The sequence below is a fragment of the Myotis lucifugus genome, unplaced genomic scaffold (assembly GCF_000147115.1).
Source record: "Myotis lucifugus unplaced genomic scaffold, Myoluc2.0 scaffold_412, whole genome shotgun sequence".
Classification (NCBI taxonomy): domain Eukaryota; kingdom Metazoa; phylum Chordata; class Mammalia; order Chiroptera; family Vespertilionidae; genus Myotis; species Myotis lucifugus.
Window position 1 is genome coordinate 202,087 of NW_005871460.1, and position 21,967 is coordinate 224,053.

The 21,967-nt window shown below is 42.7% G+C and overlaps 1 protein-coding gene across 1 annotated transcript; it reads left to right on the forward strand.

Annotated features, from left to right (window-relative positions):
- The first annotated feature begins 14,846 nt into the window (after positions 1-14,846).
- On the forward strand, positions 14,847-17,181 carry LOC111823170 (zinc finger protein 845-like). The gene has a single exon (XM_023743768.1). The coding sequence runs from the start codon at positions 14,979-14,981 to the stop codon at positions 16,881-16,883; it is 1,905 nt and encodes a 634-aa protein (XP_023599536.1). The 5' UTR covers positions 14,847-14,978; the 3' UTR covers positions 16,884-17,181.
- The last annotated feature ends 4,786 nt before the right edge of the window (positions 17,182-21,967 follow it).

Sequence of the window (21,967 nt, forward strand, 5' to 3'; positions counted from 1 at the left end):
AAACTGGTTTTGGCATGTATATTTCTTTCATCTTGAGCCATTTAAGTTACAGTTACTTTGCATTCCTGGAGGGGTCCTCAAACTTTTTAAACAGGGTGCCAGTTCACTGTCCCTCAGACCGTTGGGAGGGCCGGACTATAGTTTAAAAAAAACTATGAACAGATTCCTATGCACACTGCATATATCTTATTTTGAAGTAAAAAAAGAAAACAGGAACAAATACAATATTTGTATTTGCATGTGGCCCACGGGCCGTAGTTTGAGGACCCCTGCTGGAGACAGTCTGGCAGATATATAGGTAGTTTTCCTGTCAGTATTTTTCCCAAGCCTATAAAATATGACTAGAGAGAAAGTTATGAAGAGTTTAAAAGAGGTTTGTTTGAAGTAGTTCAGGGAAGTAAACTTTCTACTGACTAGAGACTCTGTGGTACAAATTATGTCTGAGGTGTGACAACAGCAGGGAGGAGGGGTAGCAAGAATGTAGCCTTGAAAGTAACTTCTCTTGTTCAGCAGTTTGAACAGAGGAGTTGTTGGATTAGAGGAGTCAACAATCTTGGGGATTAATTGGCAGGTGCTTCTCATAAATTGTGGAAGGCCACAGCAAAGATAATAAAGACCTTTTTCTTGTCCTTAATACTTGTCCACCACGTTTAGAACCTAAGGCTTCAGTGACCTGAAGAGTGAATACTTCTAGGAGATGAAATAAAGGGACACCAGCAATACGGGGATCATTCTGTTAGAGAGGATGTGAACAATGGGTCCAGCAGGAAATAAACTACTTGCGGTTTAATTAGCAGGTGCTACTCACAAATTGTGGATGCCACAGCCAAGAAACATACCGTTTTCTTGTCCTTATGAATACTTCCACCACATTTAGAACCTAAGACTTTATGGACCTGAAGAATGACTACTTGTAGCTGACCAAATAAAGGCACACCATCAATACTGGGGCCATTGGGTTTAGGAGGACATCTGAAATGGGTCCCTGAGTTTACAAACCACTCATTGAATTTTCTCCTCAACCCACAGGTTCTAACTCCCCAGTATGGACAAAAATGATGGCACACAGTAAACCTAGCAATCCTAGGGAGCCTGACATAGCATAGGCAATCTTGCAAACTCAGAAGCTAAAAGTACCCATATAGGATGCTTTAAAGTTAAAACTTTCCAAGTAAAAGCTAGTCACAGGGGTATTTATGTCCTAGTCTGTTCTGTTTTGTGTGTGTGTGTGTGTGTGTGTGTGTGGTTTTTTAATTTTTGGCAAGGGTCAAATTTTACCTTATTGAGCCTGTCTGTTGTCTTTTTGCATCTGGGATAACATACCTTTGTGTTTTCAGGGACATTTCACTTTCTCAGACTCCTAAGAGTACAATCTCTGAACACAGATCACAGAGCCCCAATTATTATTGTTATTGTGTTAACTATTAACTGTTACCTATCAGATAAACTTAAAAAGAAGTTTATGTCTTTTTTTTTTTTTGCCTTTTGTCCAATCCCAGAGATCTTCCTCCTTAGCTCCCGCCTCCAGTTTATCACCAGTGAATGTCATATAACCCATTTATGTCTTCTTCTTTAGTCTCATGTATAAAAAAGGTGCAAAACTGCCATTCTCACAAGCAATTTATTGTTATTCTGCTTCCTGGCACTGTTACCGGCTTGGGTCACATACACTTCGGAAAATTCTCCACAAGTTTGGACATTTCTTACAACATCACCAAAAACAATTGACTCATGTGAAGCAGGAGAAAGTTACATGAAGGTTATCATCAATTCCAGAGAACTAACTGATTGAACACAGATTAATAAACACAAATTTAGAACACACTCAAAACACAGCAAGCTAGTGTTTTCCCATTGCAATAAGAGAATGGAAGAAAATTCTCAAGGCTCAGGTGACTTTGTTTTGCGTGTGTGTGTGTGTTTAATCCTTACCTGAGGCTGTTTTTTCTTTGTTTTTTCCCCTCCTATTCCTTTCCTCTGAGATTCTGTGCTCCCTTCCATGCTTCCATGTTCCTGAATCCACTCCATTCACCACTTTATTTTGTTAATTAGATTTCATATATGAGTCAGATCAAGTGATACTTGTTGTTCTCTGACTGACTGATTTCACTTGGTGTGATGTTTTCCAGGTGCCTCTATGCTGTCTGTAAAGGTAAACATTCTTCTTTTTTACTGCTGCAGAGATTTCCATGGTATAAATTTTCCACAATTTTTTTTTAAGAATTCAGTGAAGAAATGAAAGGGAGAGAGAGAGAGAGAAAAAAAAAAAAACAATGATGAGAGAGAATCATTGATTGGCTGCCTCTAGTGCACTCCCTACTGGATATGAAACCTGCAATCTGGGCATGTACCCTTGTCCTGAATTAAACCTGGGATCCTTCAGTCTGCAGGGTGATGCTCTATCCAAGTAGCCAAACTGACTTTGGCTGTATCCTAGCATTTTAATCCAGTCATCTATTGATGGGCACTTGGGCTGTTTCCACGTCTTTGCTATTGTAAATTGTGCTGCTATCACAGAAGGGAGTATATATTCTATCTTATTGTTTCAGGTTTCTTAGGATATATTCCTAGAAGCGGAATCACTGGATCAAATGGAAGTTCCATACTAATTTTTTTGAGGAAAGTCTACTGATTTTCATAATGGCTGCACCAGTTTGCATTCCCACCAACAGTGTGCTAAGGTTCCCTTTTTTCCACACCCTCTCCTGCACTTGTGTTTTGTTCATTTGTGGATGGCAGCCATTGTAAAAGTGGTGAGGTGACAGGTAATTGTTGCTTTAATTTCCATCTTTCTGGTGATCTGTGACTTTAAGCATCTTTTCATATATTTCTTGGCCATCCTATCCACACTGCAGCCCAGGCTGTGCTGACACTGGATGCCATCAGAAGCAGATGCCCTTAAGTCTGTTTTGTGAACTTTACTTTGTATAATGGATTCAATGGAGGCAGGTTAAGGCAGTTAGAGACTTGAACAACCTTGTCCAGATACATATGGCCCAAGGGAGTCACATGCCAAAAATCTGTTTTTTTTAAAAAAACATATATTTTATTGATTTTTCACAGAGAGGAAGGGAGAGAGATAGAGAGTTAGAAACATCGACGAGAGAGAAACATCGATCAGCTGCCTCTTGCACATCTCCCACTGGGGATGTGCCCGCAACCCAGGTACATGCCCTTGACCGGAATTGAACCTGGGACCCTTCAGTCTGCAGGCTGACGCTCTATCCACTGAGCCAAACCGGTTTCGGCATCTTGGGCCTTTTATTGATAGATTTGGGGTTCCCTGACCCAACTGCAACTTGTTTGACAGATTTTAGCCTGAGGAAGGACAGGCCATGTATATACAAAAGCTGCTGCACACAGCTTGGATGAGGTTGTATATAGGATGGGGTGAGATCTCAGGAGCAAACCAGGGCGCAGCAAACCGAATTGGTTGTCAGTGAGCTGTGCAACCCGGTATGTCCCTGCATAGGTATAATGACTGCGGAGAGCACTTCGTCTGGGAGAAAGCCGCCCCCGATTTCCTGCCCTGATGCCAGTCAGTCCACTATCTCCTAGCTAGTCACAGGGATATTTATGTCCTAGTCTGCATTTGTTTGTATGTATGTGTGTGTGGTTTTTTAATTTTTAGCAAAGGGCAAATTTCACCTTATTGAGCCTGTCATCTTTTTTTTATCTGGGATAACATACCTTTTGATTTTCAGGGACATTTCTATTTCATATACTCCTAAGAGCACAATCTCTGAACAAAAAAGATCACGGAGCCCCAAATTATTATTGTGATTGCATTAAATATTAACTGTTACCTAATAGATATACTTAACAAGTAGTTTATATCTTTTTTTTCTTTTTATCCAATCTCTGAGATTTTCCTCCTCAGCTTTCCCGCCCCCAATTTATCACCAGTGAATGTCATGTAACCCATTTATGTCTTCTTCTTTAGTCTCACGTATGGAAAAGGTGCAAAACTGCCATTCTCCTAAGCAATTTATTTTTATTTTGCTTCCTGGTACTCTTACTGGCTTGGGTCACATAAACTTAGAAAAATTCTCCACAAGTTTGGACATTTCTGTCAAAGAGCAATTGACTCATGTGAAGGAGGAGAAAGTTACATGGAGGGTTATCAGCATTTCCTGAGTCTCACTGACTGAACACAGATTAATAACACAGATTAATAAACACAAATTTAGAACACACTCAGAACACAGCAAGCTAGTGTTTTCCCATTGCATTCAGAGAACAGAAGAAAATGCTCAAGGCTCAGGTGACTTTGTTTTGTTTATGTGTGTGTGTTTAATCCTCACCTGAGGCTGTTTTTTCTTTCTTTTTTTCCCCTCCCATTCCTTCCCTCTGAGATTCTGCACTTGCTTCCATGCTTCCATGTCTCTGAATCTACTCCATTCACCACTTTATTTTGTTAATTTGATTTCCAGTATGAGTGAGATCAGGTGATACTCGTTCTCTGACTTATTTCGCTTGGTATGATGCTCTCCAGGTCCCTCTATGCTGTCTGTAGGTGTAAAGATTCTTTTTTACTGCTACATAGTATTCCATGGTATAAATGTTTCACAGGTGTTTTTTTTTTAATGCATTTATTGATTTCAGAGAAGAAATGAAAGGGAGAGAGAGAGAAACATCAATGATGTCAGAGAATCATTGATTGGCTGCCTCCTGTGCCCTCCCTACTGGGAATGAAGCCTGCAACCTGGGCATGTTCCCTTGCCCTGAATTGAACCTGGGATCCTTCAGTCTGCAGGGTGACCCTCTATCCACTGACAAACCTGCTAGGGCTGTATCACAGCATTTTAATCCAGTCATCTATTGATGGACACTTGCGCTGTTTCCACAGCTTTATTATTTTAAATTGTGCTGCTATCAACAGAAGGGTGCATTCATTCCATCTGATTGTTTGGTGTTTCTTACGATATATTCCTAGAAGTGGAATCACTGGATCAAATGGAAGTTCCACACTAAATTTTTTGAGGAAAGTCCATAGTGATTTTCATATGACTGCACCCATTTGCATTCCCAACAGCAGTGTGCCAGGGGTCCCTTTTTTTTCCACATCCTCCCCAGCACTTGTCATTTTTTGATTTGTTGATGGCAGCCCTTGTGACAGTTGTGAGGTGACACCTAATTGTTGTTTTAATTTTCTTCTCTCTGGTGATCTGTGACTTTGAGCATCTTTTCATATGTTTCTTGACCATCTTATCAACACTGCAGCCCAGGCAGAGCTGACACTTTGGATGGCATCAGAAGCAGATGCCCTTAAGTATGAGTGTGTGTTTTGTGACCTTATCTTTCTACAATGGATGCAATGGTTAAGGCAGTTAGAGACTTGAACAACCTCCTCCAGAAACATATGGCCTGGGGGATACACGTGCCAAAAGTCTTGAATGAAGAAACAATGCCTGCATTCAGAAAGAGCAAGTCTTGAACAAAAATATGCAAAACCCGCAGCTAAAGGAAGCCACCCAAGGGCAGGAGAAACAATCTTGCTCCGGAAATCACCTCCCCTGAAGGCGCTAGAGGACCCTTAGTGTACTTGGTGTTTTCTTGGGCTATTTGCCCCTAAATCCAGTCCTGGAATCAACTGAGAAATACTGGATCCTGGCCTTGGACTTAGAAACTACATTACCCAGAAGGCCACGCATGGAGTGGCATCAGGCTGAGCCAATGGAGCGTCAGACAAGGCATTTCCGCTGCTTTAGGGCGGGACTGGTAATCCCTGTGGCGTTATTTCGCCATCTCAGGTTTTTGTCTCTTGCGGTGCGGTTTTCCAAGTCCACAGTCCCGTGGAGAAGGCCGGAGAGTGGTGCTCCCCGCCTCACAGCCAGTGGTGGGAGCCTCCAGTGGTGCTCACAGCTCCCACTTGGGATTGAAGCTCGGAGTCGCCACACGAACACACGCCAGGGCCGGGCCAGGGACCGCCATTCCTGCAGCGGCTTCTGCTCCCGCCCGGCTCAGCGCACAGAGGGCAATGGCGGCGCCCCCGCTGAGGAGACGGGCTGAGGTGAGTTCAGTCCCCCAGGCCCTCACCGCCTCCTCACACAGACACCACAGCCTGGGGAGGGCGCCTGTCCCGTCCTGCAGCTAGGTCCCGCGTGGAGGGCCGTGAGGAAGGTGGAGGGGAGTGAGGAGTGTTGTGGCCTCTGAGGACACAGCAAGTGCAGGGCAGAGAGGACGGGGGTGACTTGCATCTGAAGGTCCCTGAGGATGTGGCTGTGAGTGTTGACGGAAAGATCAGAGGCTGCAGGGAGGACGGCACAGACTCATTCGGGGCTTTCCCGGCTGTGGGTCCATCAGGGGCCTGGGGTGGGCCTGGATCCGGCTGGACTACAAGCTCTACACGCCATGTGCCAAGTTCATGGGTGAGTCCAGCGAGATCCAGTGGCATTGGAGCAGGAAGGGGCAGAGCTGAGGGAGTGAACCTGGGGTCTGAACATGGGAAGAGGGTAAACATTACCCAGTGGTGTGCACATCTGGAGGAAGTGTGAGCTGATGGTCCCCGAGACCTGCTGTGGGAACTTAAAGGTGAAGCATAAACCCACGCTTGGCTTTGTCTTGGAGGCAGGATCTAGGAGACTGCAAAGGTGTTGCTTAGCTGGAAGGCTGGCGCCCTGCAGGCATCGACCAGACCTTAAATGGCATTGTCCTGTACCCTCCCCTCTCCCAATGCTTCCCTCTCAACCCAGCTGCTCTGCTGAGGGCAATCATAGTGACGAATGGGATTGTGATGAGAGAGCAGCCTGCAATGGCATTGGGGCCTGGTGTCCACAGTTACCAGGGCCCCTGGAGGACGTTGTAGGGGGCAAGGTGTGTAAGGAGTAGGATTACTCGTTCTCAGAAAGGCAGCTTTGGTTTTAATTGTCTCCATTCTGACAGGTTGGCGTGACCTTTGAGGACATTGCCCTGTACTTCTCCAGGAAGGAATGGAGCCTCCTTGATGAGGGTCAGAGACAGCTGTACCTGAATGTGATGCTGGAGAACTTTGAACTTATATCCTCCCTGGGTAAGACCCTCCCTCACACCAGTGAACTGCACTTGGCTTTGAGGTTTTCCAGACCCCATTCCCCAGGGTGTGTTCTGTCCTCCCAGGTAGACTGTGGTACTGCTTGTTTTTCCAGTTTGCTGGGTAGTTGCTGTCCTGGGGAGGGTTTGTCTGTTTCCACTGCCCTCTTCTATTCCTGAAGTCCCAATACTCCCCACTGCACTAAATTCACAGGGAAGGATTTGTGCTTGGTAGTGTGTCTGGACCTGAGGGATTCCACCTTGTTCAGTGAGGAAAGCATTTTCTGTGTTCTTTTTGGTAATTTGTACATAGTTTTTGAGGAATTGTTTCTAAATCCTTTTCCTGCTTAATAACTCTTTTTTTTGCTTAAATATTCTCTTGACTACCTTGTATATTTTATATATTAATTCCCTATCACATCCAGGAACACATATTTTTGCATGCACTTAATTGTGCTTTTCAGATGCAGATATTGCTGCCCCACACCCACTTTTCTACAAAGTCCATATTTTTAGCAATCCTGCATTCAGCAGGTCTAGTGCCACTATGTTTCTTTTTTTTTTTTTTTAAATATATATTTTAATTGATTTTTTTACAGAGAAGAAGGGTGAGGGATAGAGAGAAACATCGATGAGAGAGAAACATCGATCAGCTGCCTCCTGCACACTCCCTACTGGGGATGTGCCCGCAACCAAGGTACATGCCCTTGACCGGAATCGAACCCGGGACCCTTCAGTCCGCAGGCCGACGCTCTGTCCACTGAGCCAAACTGGTTAGGCGCCACTATGTTTCTAGCAAGCAAAGATGCTTGTTACTAGTGCTTAGCAATAAAGTATTTTTTTAAAATATATTTTATTGATTTTTTACAGAGAGGAAGGGAGAGAGATAGTTAGAAACATCCATGAGAGAGAAACATCGATCAACTGCCTCCTACACATCTCCCACTGGGGATGTGCCCACAACCAAGGTACATGCCCTTGACCGGAATCTAACCTGGGACCTTTTAGTCCGCAGGCCACCGCTCTATCCACTGAGCCAAACCGGTTTCGGCAGCAATAAATATTTTTAATGAAGTTATATCTAGTTTGGTTTTCAGACAACTCATTGCATTGTTCTTAGCCTCCAGTAAAGTATTAACATAACTTTATTATTCCCTGGGAACTCCAACTATTGTGTGAATTTCTATCTATATCTCAATATTCTCTTTATTGTGCTGATCAGAACTGCATTCACAGTATCTCCAATCGATTCCTTCGTAGAATTTGCAAGTATTTTCTTCTATTCTCTAGATTTCCTTTCATTTCATTTTGTTTATTGCTAATGTGCTGTGAAGAAGCTTTTTTCTTTATTTGGTGCCATCTGGACTGTTTGTTTTTCCTTTTTTGTCTAGTGCTGTTGTCACATTCAGAAAATCCCGTCCAAGCAAAACTGCAAAACTTTTTCTCTAGGTTGTCCTGAAGTGTTTTACGTTTTAGCGCACACATTTAATTCTGTCATGCAGGTTGAGTTAAATTTTATCAGTGGTGTTTAGTATTGTTGTGTTTACATGTGAGTATTGATTTTTAGCAGCACCATTCATTGAAGAAACTATCTTTCCCTTCCTCTGTGTCTTGCAGCTTTGACAAAGATGACTTGAAAGGATGTTTTGGTTTATTTCTGTGTTTTCTGTTCTGTTCTATGGATATATGTGTCTGTGTTTCTGCAGCAACACAGTTTGCTTGCTTTTTCTTTGTAATAAATTGAAGTCAGAAAGTATGATACCACCAGCTTTGTTCTTGCTCAAGTTTGTTTTTGCAATTCGAGTTTTTAGTTCCATACATTTCAAGATTCTCTTTTCATTTCTTCGTAAACACCATAATAATTATCCTCAGCATTGCATTCTTCTGTAGACTGCATTGTGTACTATGAATATCTTCACTATATTTCTTTTTAAAAATTCTTTAATGTTTAAAGTATTACATACAGTATTACATGTGTGTCTTCTTTCCCCCATTGACTACAAATGAGTGAGATGATGTGATATTTATCTTTCTCTAACTGGCTTATTTTGCTTAGTATAATGCTCTCCAGGTGCATCCATGCTGTTTCAAATGATAAGAGTTCCTTATTTTACAGCAGCGTAGTATTTTTTTTTAAATATATTTTATTGATTTTTGACAGAGAGGAAGGGAGAGGGATAGAGAGTTAGAAACATCGATCAGCTTTCTCCTGCATACCCCCTACTGGGGAGGTGCCCGCAACTAAGGTACATGCCCTTAACCGGAATCGAAACTGGGACCCCTCAGTCCCCAGGCTGACGCTCTATCCACTGAGCCAAACCAGTCAGGGCAGCAGCGTAGTATTTTATCGTGTTGATGTACCACAGTTTTTTAATCCACTCATCTACTGATGGGCACTTAGGGTATTTCCAAATCTTAGGTATGGTAAATTGTGCTGCTGTGAACATAGGGTGCATATGTCCTTTACGATTTTTGTTTCTGATTTATTGGGATATGTTGCTAGAAGAGCGATTACTGGGTCAAATGGCAATTCCATTTATAATTTTTTGTGGAAACTCTGTACCATTTTGCAAAGGGTCAGCACCAGTCTGCATCACCATCGGTCGTGCACAAGGGTTCCTTATGTCCACTTCCTCACCAGGACTTGTCGTTTGTCCATTAGTTGATGATAGCCATCCTGACATGTGTGAGATGATATCTCATTGTCGTTTTGATTTGCGTCTCTCAGATAATTAGTGACTTTAGGCATATTTCATCTGTCTCTCGGCCCTCTAAATGTCCACTTTTGAAAAGTGTCTATTTAAGTCCTTTGCTTATTTTTTGATTGGATCGTTTATCTTCTTTTTGTGAAGATGTATGAGTTCCCTGTAAATTTTGAAGGTTAAACCCTTACCAGAGATAACATTGGCAAATATGTGCTCCTGGGCTTTCTTGTTTTTTGTTGGTGGTTTCATTTGCTTTGCAGAAGCTTTTTATTTTGATGTAGTGCCATCTGTTTATTTTTTCTTTCTTTCCATTGCCCTCAGAGCTGTACTTGTAAAGATATTGCTAGGACATATGTCTGATATTTTTCTGCCTGTGGATCCTTCTAAAATGTTTTGGTTTCCCCTCTTAGGTTTAAGTCCTTTTCCCATTTTTAGTCTATTTTTGTGTATCGTATAAGTTGGTGGTCTAGTTCCATTTTATGCATGTATCTGTCCAATTTTCCCACCACCATTTATCGAAGGGACTGTCTTGACTCCATGGTATGCTATTTCCCTCCTTTGTCAAATATTGAGCATAAGGGCTTGGGTTGATTTCTGTGTTCTCAGTTCTGTTGCATTCTTCTCTGTGTCTGTTGTTGTGCCAGGACCAGGCATTTTTGTGCTATTGCTTGGTATCTGATCTTGTGATTCCTCCAACTTTGTTCTTTCTCAAGATTGCTGTGCCTATTTGGGTTTTTTTTTTAATTCCATATGAATTTTTGAAGAGTTTATTGTAGGTCTGTGAAATATGCCCTTGGTATCTTAATGGGTATTGCATTGAGTCTATAGATTTGTTTGGGTAATATGGACATTTTAATTATGTGGATTCTACCAATCCGTGAACACGGTATATTCTTTCATTTGTTTATATCTTCTTCTATCTCTTTTTTCAACTTCTTGTAGTTTTCTCAGTACAGGTCTTTAACCTCCTTACCTAAGTCTATTCCTATGTATCCTAATAATTTTATTGCAGTGGTAGATAGGATTGTTTTTTTGTTTCTGTTTCTGTGAGTTGATTATTGGTGTATAAAGAAACCATAGTTTTCCGGGTGTTAATTTTGTATCCTGCTACATTGCTGAATGCATTTATTACATTTAGTAGTTTTTCACGGAGACTTTAGTGTTTTCCATGTACAATATTATGTCATCTGCTAATAATGACCGTTTTACTTCTTCTTTTCCAATTTGGATGCCTTTCATTTCTTCTTCTTGCCTGATCTCTATGGCTAGCACTTCCAGTCTTAGATCAAACAGGAGTGGTACAAGTGGGCATCCCTCTCTTGTTCCTGTTCTTAGGGAAAGAGGTTTTAATTTTTGCCCATTGAGTGTGATACTGGCTGTAGGTTTGTCACATAAGGCTTTTATTATCTTGAGGTATGATCCCCATACTCTCACTTTGCTCAGAGTTTTTCTCAAGAAAGGGTGTTGGATTTTGTCAAATGCTTTTTCTGCATCAATTGATATGATTGTGATTTTTGTCTCTTATTTTGTTTATATAATGTACCATATTTATTGGTTTACAGATACATTACTATCCTTTCATCCACAAATTAAATCTCACTTGGTTATGGTGTATGATCTTTCTAATGAAATGCTGGATCTGATTTGCCAGAATAATGTTGAGGATTTTAGCGTCGATAGGGCTCACTTCTACTACAGTGGGCCAGCTTCTGTGCAGAAGACACCCCTATGTTATGGGATTTGCTTCAGTTGGGCTTTGGTCCTCAGTGAGTCTGCCCCTTGAGTGTGTGGCTTATGGATGTGAAGAGTTGTAAACTGCTATGGTATGACACTGACCACTGGGTACACTGGCTCTTGGGTCTCCAAGGAGGTGTAAAGTCAGCCGATGTCTGGGGACACACATCTGGATTTACAGAGAGATTTGTAGATTCTCCTCTTTGTATCGGGTTTGGAAATGCTCTGATGAGGCCCAACCTTGAATAAAGGGAGGCTAGTGCTGTTGCCGCATCTTGGGCCTTTAATTGATAGGTTTGGGGCTTCCAGACCTAACTGCAACTTTTTTGACAGGATTTAGTGTGGGAAGCCACCTATTGTCTTCACTAGCAGAGGGGTGTGGACAAGGAACCAGGAAGGCTGGTGACCCTTGAAGCCCTGGCAAAGGTCAGGGCTGTGCACCCACTGTTAGTCCAGACAATGGTAATTCCTTGCTAATGGGCTAGTCTCCCTGTTACTGGAAATTGCCTGCCTAAAGGCTATGGGTGTATCCCAAACCAATTTAAGGTTGGTGAGGCCTGAGCACCAGTGGAAGTCCTTCCCCTTGAGTTGAACTTGCCCACCTGGCCCCCCAATATTTCCAAATTATTACTTGTCTCGTCTCTTTCATTTGTGTGCAGCCCTCTTCCAGATCCTTAACCACGCGGGACGACTGGAGGAGATAAACAAACAAACATACAACCTTACATAATTTAGCCCCACAAGACAGGCCATTCATATAGAAAAGGTGCTGCACGTAGCTTGTGTGGGGTTTTTCACTGGATATAAAGTGAGGTCTCAAGGAATCTCCAGAGTGAAGCAAACTGAAATGTTTGTCAATCAGACCTACGATCTGTGATGTCCCAATGTAGGTATAATGACCTCTGCGAGCACCTCTGTCTGGGAGAAAGCCGCCCCTTAGTTCCTGCCCTGATGCCAGGCAGTCCAGTTTCTCCTCATATATGTCTTCATCCACCCCTCCACCCTAGGACCTTCTGGTTCAGGACATCAGAGGAAGCGGTTGCTTGTAAGTTCAGTATTCTCATTTCGTAACATCAACCTCTCTTATGATGTTATGGGGTTCATAGTTGGGGTATAACGTCTTATGTTTCATTTCTTTCTTCATTTCCTTGAGGCTTGTTTTTCTTTGTTTTTTTGTTTGTTTTTGTTTTTTACTTTAGTCTAGATCAAAGTTTACCAATTTTTGTATTTGAGAAAAGTATCTGTTAGGTATTTTGTTTATTTTGTCTAATCTCCCTTTAATTGATGCTTGTTCAAATATTTCTTGTGTCATTTCTTTGCAACCTTTCGGTTTATTTTCTGTTTTGTTTATAGATTCCTGAGATGGAAAGTTAGGTTTTTTGAGATCTTTTTCATAATGTACTCAGATTTGCCTACAAAATTTCCTCTTAGAATTGTATTTTGTGAATTTTATACATGATTTTGATAGGTTGTCTTTTTATTTACTTTGTCACTAGACTGTTTTGCCTTAAGTTTTGGGTTAGGCTACCTTGAAATTGTTATTTATATATTTATTATTGCTTTCGGATAGAGAGGAAGAGAGATGGAGAGAGAGAAACATCAGAGTGAGGGAGAAACATCAATCGGCTGCCTTCTGTACACAAGCTAACTGGAAATGGAATCCACATACTGATATGTGCCTTCACTGCCAATAGAATCCTCGACCGTTTGGTACTCAGGATGATGCTCCAACCAATTGAGCCATACTGGCCAAAGCATTCTGAGGTTTCTAAACACACAAATTTTCAGGTTTTGTTGCAGAACAGGCCACTAGGGTCAATGAGAGCAGAAGCACAGTGGCTGTTGTAGGCTCTGACCCTTGTTTTTGACTGTCGGTATCTTCAATTGTATTTGTTCACCCAGTCTTTCTAGTCATTCTTTCTGTACAGTTCTCCTTTATTTGCGTTTGTAATACTTTAGTCTTCATAGTACTCTTATTCCATTTTTCTATGGGGTTTTTGTTCATGGAAAGCTGTCTACTTGCACTGGGATAGGGGAAGAAGCTCATCTCTCTGAGCCTGCCATCTTGCTGATGTCACTCACATTTTTCTTTTGACTGTGATTTCATTTGTCCTGTTGTTCTACCACAGTATTGACCCTCCATGTTCTTTGCATTATTTATCCCAAGCAATGCCTCAAATGGGATTGAAGGGGGAGAATCATTTGTGCATCACAGAAGAAACTCGACTTTATGAATGACACAGTGGACCCTAGGCGGTCTTTCTTTGGGGAAGGGTAACTGGGAAGGAATTCACGACAGGCCTTTGTTATGTTCATAGGTAACAAACCCAGTGTTTTGTTAGTTGCCCATGCCTCAACGAATTATGCTTGTTTGTGATAATTGATGAAACTTTGCACACAATTTAGTTGTAATTATGATCATTTCTACTTAGATTCCCAGCCCATGAATAACCTTAACCTCTTTGGACTTTGCACCTCTGCCTCTTTCACAGGTCTCTCTTTACTGCAAGCCAACGTTGGTTCAGGCCTGCAGCACCTTGGAGAACACAAGTGTTGTTATATTGAAGTTGTATATCCTGTGATCTAATACAAATAATTTTTAGTACTTTGAGCAACTTGAAATTATTCCACACAGACTCACATGGTCAGATGTAAGGTCCTAAAGGAAGCCATTTGTGCAAGAACAATGAGTAGAGCCTTCCTCTCTTCTTTGTATCTACTCCTATGATTCTGTCCCTCTCTTGGTGAGATTTCCATCATCAACTCACTTTTGGAGCCACGTTATTTATAAGAGTAATTTCCTCACTGTCTACCTTACTCTTGAAAATCTTTCTAGGCTATCAGCCGAAACCGGTTTGGCTCAGTGGATAGAGCGTCAGCCTGCGGACTGAAAGGTCCCGGGTTCGATTCCAGTCAAGGGCGTGTACCTGGGTTGCGGGCACATCCCCAGTGGGAGATGTGCAGGAGGCAGCTGATCGATGTTTCTCTCTCATCGATGTTTCTAACTCTCTATCTCTCTCCCTTCCTCTCTGTAAAAAATCAATAAAATATATTTTTTTAAAAAGAAAATCTTTCTAGGCTATCATGCCTAGTCATGACAGTTAATCATTCGTGATAAAGATATTCTATTTTCAGCCGAAACTGGTTTGGCTCGGTGAATGGAGCGTCGGCCTGCGGACTGCATGGTCTCGGGTTTGGTTCCGGTCAGGGGCATGTGCCTGGGTTGCGGGCACAGGCGGCTGATTGATGTTTCTGACTCTCTGTCTCTCTCCCTTCCTCTCTGTAGAAGAATCAATAAAATATATTTTTTAAAAAAAGATACTCTATTTTCATAAGGTCAACATGTACCTCACCAGTATTTACTTTTATATAGGTTGCTGCTGTGGAGCAGAGAATGTGGAGGCACCGACCGAGCAGAACGTTTGTGTTAGAGTGTCACAGGCAAGAAATCCCAAGGTAGCCTTGTCTTCCCAGAAGAGGCACCCCTGTGAGAGTTGTGGAATAGTCTTGGGAAACGTTTTCCACGTGATGGAGCTGCAGGCAACACAATATCCACAGATGCTGTTGAGGTGTGGGGCATGTGCAAAAAAGTTTTATTTCAGTGTAAAATTTCACCAGCAGCATGTGAGAGAGATTTCCATTAGAGGTGTGGACAGGATCTCACTTGCAAACAGCTGCAATTTCACAAGTAAATCTCACCTTAGTTATCACCAGAGAGTTCACACAGGAGAAAAACCTTATCAATGCAATGAATGTGGAAAAACTTTTACCAATACCACTAACCTTCGTAGACATCAGAGACTTCACACTGGCGAAAAGCCTTATCAATGCAGTGATTGTGGAAAAACTTTTACAGCTTATACTGGTCTCAAATGTCATGAGAGAGTTCACACTGGAGAGAAACCTTATAAATGCACTGAATGTGGAAAATCTTTTACAAATAACTCTGACCTTCACAGACATCAGAAAATTCACACAGGAGAAAAGCCTTATCAATGCAGGGAGTGTGGAAAAACTTTTCCAAATACCAAGGGTTTCCAATATCATCAGAGACTGCACAGTGGAGAAAAACCTTATAAATGCAGTGACTGTGGAAAATCTTTTACTGCTAGGGATACCCTACAATGTCATCAGAGAATTCACACTGGAGAAGAGCCTTACAAATGCAAGGAATGTGGGAAATCTTTTAAAAGTATCCAGGGTCTCAAGTATCATCGGAACGTTCACACTGGAGAAAAGCCTTTTAAATGCATTGAATGTGGGAAATCTTTTATCATTAAGGCCCAGCTTCGTAGTCATCAGGTCGTGCATACAGGAGAAAAGCCTTATCAATGTAGTGAATGTGGAAAAACTTTTACAGGTCCCAATGGTCTCCAATATCATGAGAAAGTTCACACAGGAGAAAATCCTTATCAATGCAATGAATGTGGAAAAACTTTTACAAGTCCCAGTGGTCTCCAATATCATCAGAGAGTTCACAGAGGAGAAAAACCTTATCAGTGCAATGAATGTGGGAAAGCTTTTACCACTAACCCCATCCTTCGTAGACATCAGAGAATTCACACTGGTGAAACGCCTTATCAATGCAATGAATGTGGAAAAAATTTTACATTTTCCAGTGGTCTCCAATATCATAGGAGAGTTCACACTGTAGAGAAACCTTATAAATGCAGTGACTGTGGAAAATCATTTACTGCTAGGGCGTCACTACAACATCATCAGATAACTCACACTGGAGAAGAGCCTTATAAATTCAGGGAATGTGGGAAATCTTTTATCACTAAGACCCACCTGCGTAGTCATCAGAGAGTTCCTACTGGAGAAAAGCCTTATAAATGCAGTGAATGTGGAAAATCTTTTTCCCATCGCCCTGGTCTCCAATATCATCAGAGAGTTCACACTGGAGAAAGGCCTTATAAATGCAGTGAATGTGGGAAATCTTTTTCCCGTCACCCTGGTCTCCAATATCATCGGAGAGTTCACACTGGAGAAAGGCCTTATAAATGCAGTGAATGTGGGAAATCTTTTATCACTAATTCCCACTTCCACAGGCATCAGAAAGTTCACACAGGAGAAAAGCCTTATAAATGCAGTATATGTGGGAAATCTTTTAAAGGAAGCTGTGGTCTTCAATATCATCAGAGGTTACACACTGGAGAAAAACCTTATAAATGCAATGAATGTGGAAAATCTTTTACAAGTAACTCAGTCTTTCATAATCATCGGAGAGTTCACACTGGAGAAAGGCCTTATAAATGCAGTGAATGTGGGAAATCTTTTATCACTAATTCCCAGTTCCACAGGCATCAGAAAGTTCACACAGGAGAAAAGCCTTATAAATGCAGTGAATGTGGGAAATCTTTTCCAAGTAGCGATAGTCTTCAGCATCATCAGAGAGTTCATACTGGAGAAAGCCATTATGAGTGCATTTAATGTGAGATATTGTGGGGAGCTGGCACGGCCATGGCATACTCAGTCCCAGGGCGCCTTATGTGCCATGCCATCTCAGCCTGGGTCAGTGAACCTGAGTGGAGGCGATGGAAGGATTAAGAAAAGACAGACAATAGAATGAAAGCTGGGTCTCCGTGTGACGCTGCCCTCTGGGGTGGAGAGAGACAGTGCCAACGCCCACAAGCCCTGTCTTTATTTTATAGCAGATGCCACGAGGCAAAGTAAGGGCGTGATCAAGATGTTTACAACATTCTCGTGGGTTGCAATCCTACTCAACTACATGCACCTGAATTCTATCACTCAGGCACGTGAGGCCAAGTGTTTGGGCTATAGGTTCAAGCTTACAATTATACCTATTGACTATAATTGTGCTGGGAAGGCTCTGCCCTCCAAGTTGTGACTTGCACGTGGCAATGAGAGAACTGTGCTCTCTCATCAGTCCAAGGCTTGAACCTCTCCAAAACACTGTAGCGCACCCCAAAAGATATCTCTCAGCCAAATTTGTAAATCCACAAAAGAGTCCAAATGTGAAAATTTTTTTAGATGTGTGGGACATGTCGTTTCTCTGTTAGAATTTAACAATTGTGTAAGAAAATATGTGAAATCTCAGTCTGAATTACATCTCATACATTTCATCACCTCCATTATGTAATAACCCCCAACTCTTTTTGTTCTGTTTGTTAGTATTTCTGTTGGAACCATATTTGTCTATATTGCACTTTTCAACATAGGGAAAAGTGTTTCCATGTGTATGTCACTGCATATTTCTGTTGCTGAAGGTATTTCACCTGAATCACCTATAAGCTCCCTACAGATGGCATCAGTCACCATCCTCATGTGCCCAGGAAAGCTAAGTCTGTTGTCTCATTTGTTGAAGAAAATTAGGAATACCTGAGCCCTTAGTTCTTTCTGGTTTCCCTGTCATGAGTTGCCACATAGGACTGATTACCATTGGCCCCAGTAAACACAATGTTGGAGAAAAACTGCCATTGTCAGGGGCACAATTTCCCATTCATCAGATGCCAGTGATTAATTTATTGAGTTCCTAAGTCATCAGTAGGAGAACTGCCAGTCTCAGGTCTCTTTCTTTGCAAAATAATGAAGGTTTTTTCCTAGGACTTCTTTACTGTTGGGTGTTCTTTTGACTCTATTGGTTAATTTATAAGAGAAGGAAATATTATTTTGCCTCTATGATGTCATTTCCCTCATTTTCACACACTTAACTTCTTAGAAAAAATGAACACTGTTAAGGTTTGGCAGGTGATGCAGGCTGTGGAAGAATTTACAGCTAAAAGAAGCTGTAAAAAGAGGAAGTCTGTTTTACTTCCCAAGAGAAGGAAGGGCCACGTATTGGTTGTCAATACAGGGTAAGGAAGAAAGGCTGGTTCTGCTTTTCATCATTGGCTCTAGCTCAGTGGGCAGCAAAATCACTAGTCAACACAGCCAAATATCAATAGTACTTCTTCAAAGTAGACTCTGCCGTGCAAAAAACTGACTTCTGTGTTTGGGCTACGAAGTTTCAGTCGCACTGTATGTGCACGACAACATGTGGTATTTTGTGGGAAAGCCACACGTGCGTGGCTTGCGAGCAGCAGTTTGCCGACCATGGCTCTAGCTAATAGAGAACAAATGCAGGGGCCTGTGGCTTTGCTGAAGTTGAGTAGATATGAGGGGCTGTCTTTAAAAAAAATTACAGTTTGCTTTCCAGGAGACAGTCTGGCAGATGTATAGGGAGGTGTCTTATCAGTATTTTCCCAAGCCTATAAAATATGACTAGATAAAAAGTTATGAAGAGTTCAAAAGAGGCTTGTTTGAAGAGGTGGAGGGGAGGAAACCTTCTATTAACTAGAGTCCTTGGTGCAAATAATGTCTGAGGTGTGACAATAGCAGGAAGGAGGGATATGTAAAAATTTAGCCTTGAAAGTAGCTTATCTTGTTAAGCAGTTTGACCAGAGGAGCTGTGTGAATTAGAGGAGCCAACAATCTTGGGGTTTAATTAGCAGGTGCTTCTCATAAATTGTGGAAGGCCACAGCAAAGAAAAAGACTTTTTTTCTTTACAAATACCTCAACCACATTTAGAACCTAATACGTTATTGCTTGAAGAGTGACTCCTTCTAGGAGACCCAATAAAGGGACACCAGCAATATTTGTGGCATTGTGTGCATTAGGACTGAAGCAGTGAGTCCCGGAGTTAATAAACACTCATTGAATTTTCTCCTGAACCCACAAGTTCTAAAGTCCCCAGTATGGACAAAAATGATGGCACACAGTAAACCTAGCAAGCTCACGAAGCCTGGCACAGCATGGTAAATCTTACAAACTCAGAGGCCAAAAGTAACCATATAGGATGGTTGGAAGTTACAACTTTCTAAGTAAAGGACTTTCAGGGGTAGTTATGTTCTAGCCTGTGTGTGAGTCTGTCAGTTGTCTTTTTGCATCTGGGATAACATAATATTGGATTTGATATTCAGGGACATTTCTGTTTCACAGACTCCTGAGAGCACAATCTCCCAACACAAAAGATCACAGAGCCTCCATTATTATTGTGCTTTGGTTAAATATTAACTACTAATTAATTAATATACGCTTAGAAAGAAGTTTCTGTATTTTTTTTCCTTTTATCCAATCCCAGAGATTTCCCCCCTTAGCTCTCCCACCTAATTTATCACCAGTTAGTTTCATTTCACCCCCTTAGAGTCTAATGTATAAAAAAGGTGCAGTCCTGACCGGTTTGGCTCAGTGGACAGAGCTTCCGCCTGTGGACTGAAGGGTCCCGGGTTCGATTCCGGTCAAGGGCATGTGCCTTGGTTGCGGGCACATCCCCAGTGGGGGGTGTGCAGGAGGCAGCTGGTTGATGTTTCTCTCTCATCGATGTTTCTAACTCTCTATCCCTCTCCTTTCCTCTCTGTAAAAAAAATCAATAAAATATATTAAAAAAATAAAAATAATAAAAAAATAAAAAAGGTGCAAAACTGCTATTGTCCCAAGCATTACTCAACCTGTTATTGCTTTACTTCCTGGCAACTGTCTCCGACTTGGGTCAAATAAACTGAGAAAAATTCTCCACGGGTTTGGCCATTTCTTACAACATCACCAAAAGCAATTGACTCATGGGAAGCAGGAGAAGGTTACATGGAGGGGTATCAGTATTTACAGGGACTCAACTGACTGAAGACAGATTTATAAACACAAATATAGAGAGGACCCAGGACCCAGAACCCAGCAAGCTAGAGCTTTCCCCTTGCTTTCAGAGAACAGAAGAAAATGCTACCCATCCTCAGCCTCCCAGCCTGGACTGCCAGCATAGCCTGCCCCCACCTAGCCCAAGGCTGGCTGGCCGCACAAAATGGAAAGCCATGTTCTGAGGCATGCCGCTGCCATATTGAGTGTGTCCTCCCAAAAAGAGGCTCAAAACCTGGGTTCCAGGGAGTTGAGTGAGCTCCACACTGAGGAAGACCAGCGCCCCATTTATAGTAGAGGCAGCAGGCAGGGCACAGTCCTCCCAAGAGCGGCCTGCAAGGGCAGCAGCCTCCCAGGCAGATCCTGCCCAAGGTCCCGCCAGCCCTGCTGCCCCAGGGAGTGAGGGTGCCAGCAGGGCCAGGAAGCCCAGTGGATGTTAGTGAGGATAAGAAAGGATGGGAGGTGGTTTTTCCAAGCTACACTGGTCCCTCCCTCTTGTGTCCAGAAGCAGAGCAGCCAGTGGGCCTGTGGGCTTTGTGCCAGTCCAGCCCAGAGCCCTCCAGGAGTGGGCGGGAATCTGGAGCCCATCACCTGGGTGTCTTAGTGGATCTTGAAGGGAAGCAAATGACAACATGGCAGAAGCGGGGTGGGGACATGGTTAGAATTCAGAAGAGCCCCCACCTCAGGTGCCAGCAGATGCTCACCCCCTTTTCTCTGCGGCTGGCTCTGCTGCAGCGGTTCCGGGGGTGACCTGAGCCAGGACCTGTCTGCACGCGAGAGAATGTTTCAACCACGGCCTGTGCCCGTTCCCATGGAAACATGGTCCCTCCTAGGCTCCTTTGCTGGGTCTGAAAAGCAGTGCTGTCCCGGTCAACGCCCAGGCGGAGGTGCCCAGAGGAGGTGCGGGCAGGCAGCTCCCCCGAAGCCCCTGGTTCTGCAAGCTGGCATGTCCCATGCAGGCCGCCTGCTGTAGGAGGAAGGGTCCTCCTGCCTACAGACTCCTCTCTGATGCCAAGGGTAGGTCTCCTGGTGGCACAGGTGGCCCCGCCCAGACCTCTTCTGTGCTGAGAGGAAGGAGCAGCTCCGGGAGGGACACTCCCTCCCTGCACAGACCCCTCCTGGGGTAGCTAGGCCGCCTGCCTAACCCTGAACTTTGAGAACTTTGAGAAGCGTTTAACTTGGATCGAGGAACACTGAAAGCTTCATTTATTTATAGCTTCTTGTTTAAAAACAGTGTTGAGAAGAAATCTTTGGTTATTCAGACAAAAGCTGAGTTGATCGGAGACAAGTCATAATCTAATTGTTTTTGTGGAGGGCAAGAGCGAATGTTGCTGATGAAATAAATGTGAACAGAAGAAAGAAAAAAGAAAATTCTCAAAGCTCAGGTGACTTTGTTTTTATTGGGTGTTTACAGGTTTTTTAATCCTTACCTGAGGATGTTTGTTTTTACCCCCTGCCCTACTTTCCCTCTGAGATTCTGCAGTAATTTCTATCCTTCCGTCTCTGAATCCACACCATTCATCAGTTTTTTGTTCAATAGACTCTATATATGAGTGATATCAAGTGATACTTGTCTTTCTCTGACTGACTTATTTCACTTAGCATGATGCTCTCCAGGTCACCCCATGCTGTGTGAAAGGATAAGAGAGTCTTCATTTTTAATGCTGCATGGTATTCCATGGTATCATTGTACCACAGTTTTTTATCCACTCATCTACTGATGGGTACTTGGGCTCATTCCAGATCTTTGCTATTGTAAATTGTGCTGCTATGAACAGAGGGGTGGTTACTTTCTATCTGATTGTTGCAGGTTTCTTAGGATTCGTGATGTGTTTCCACCACTCACTCATGGTTCAGGGTTCAGGATCTGAAAGAGAGGCTGCAC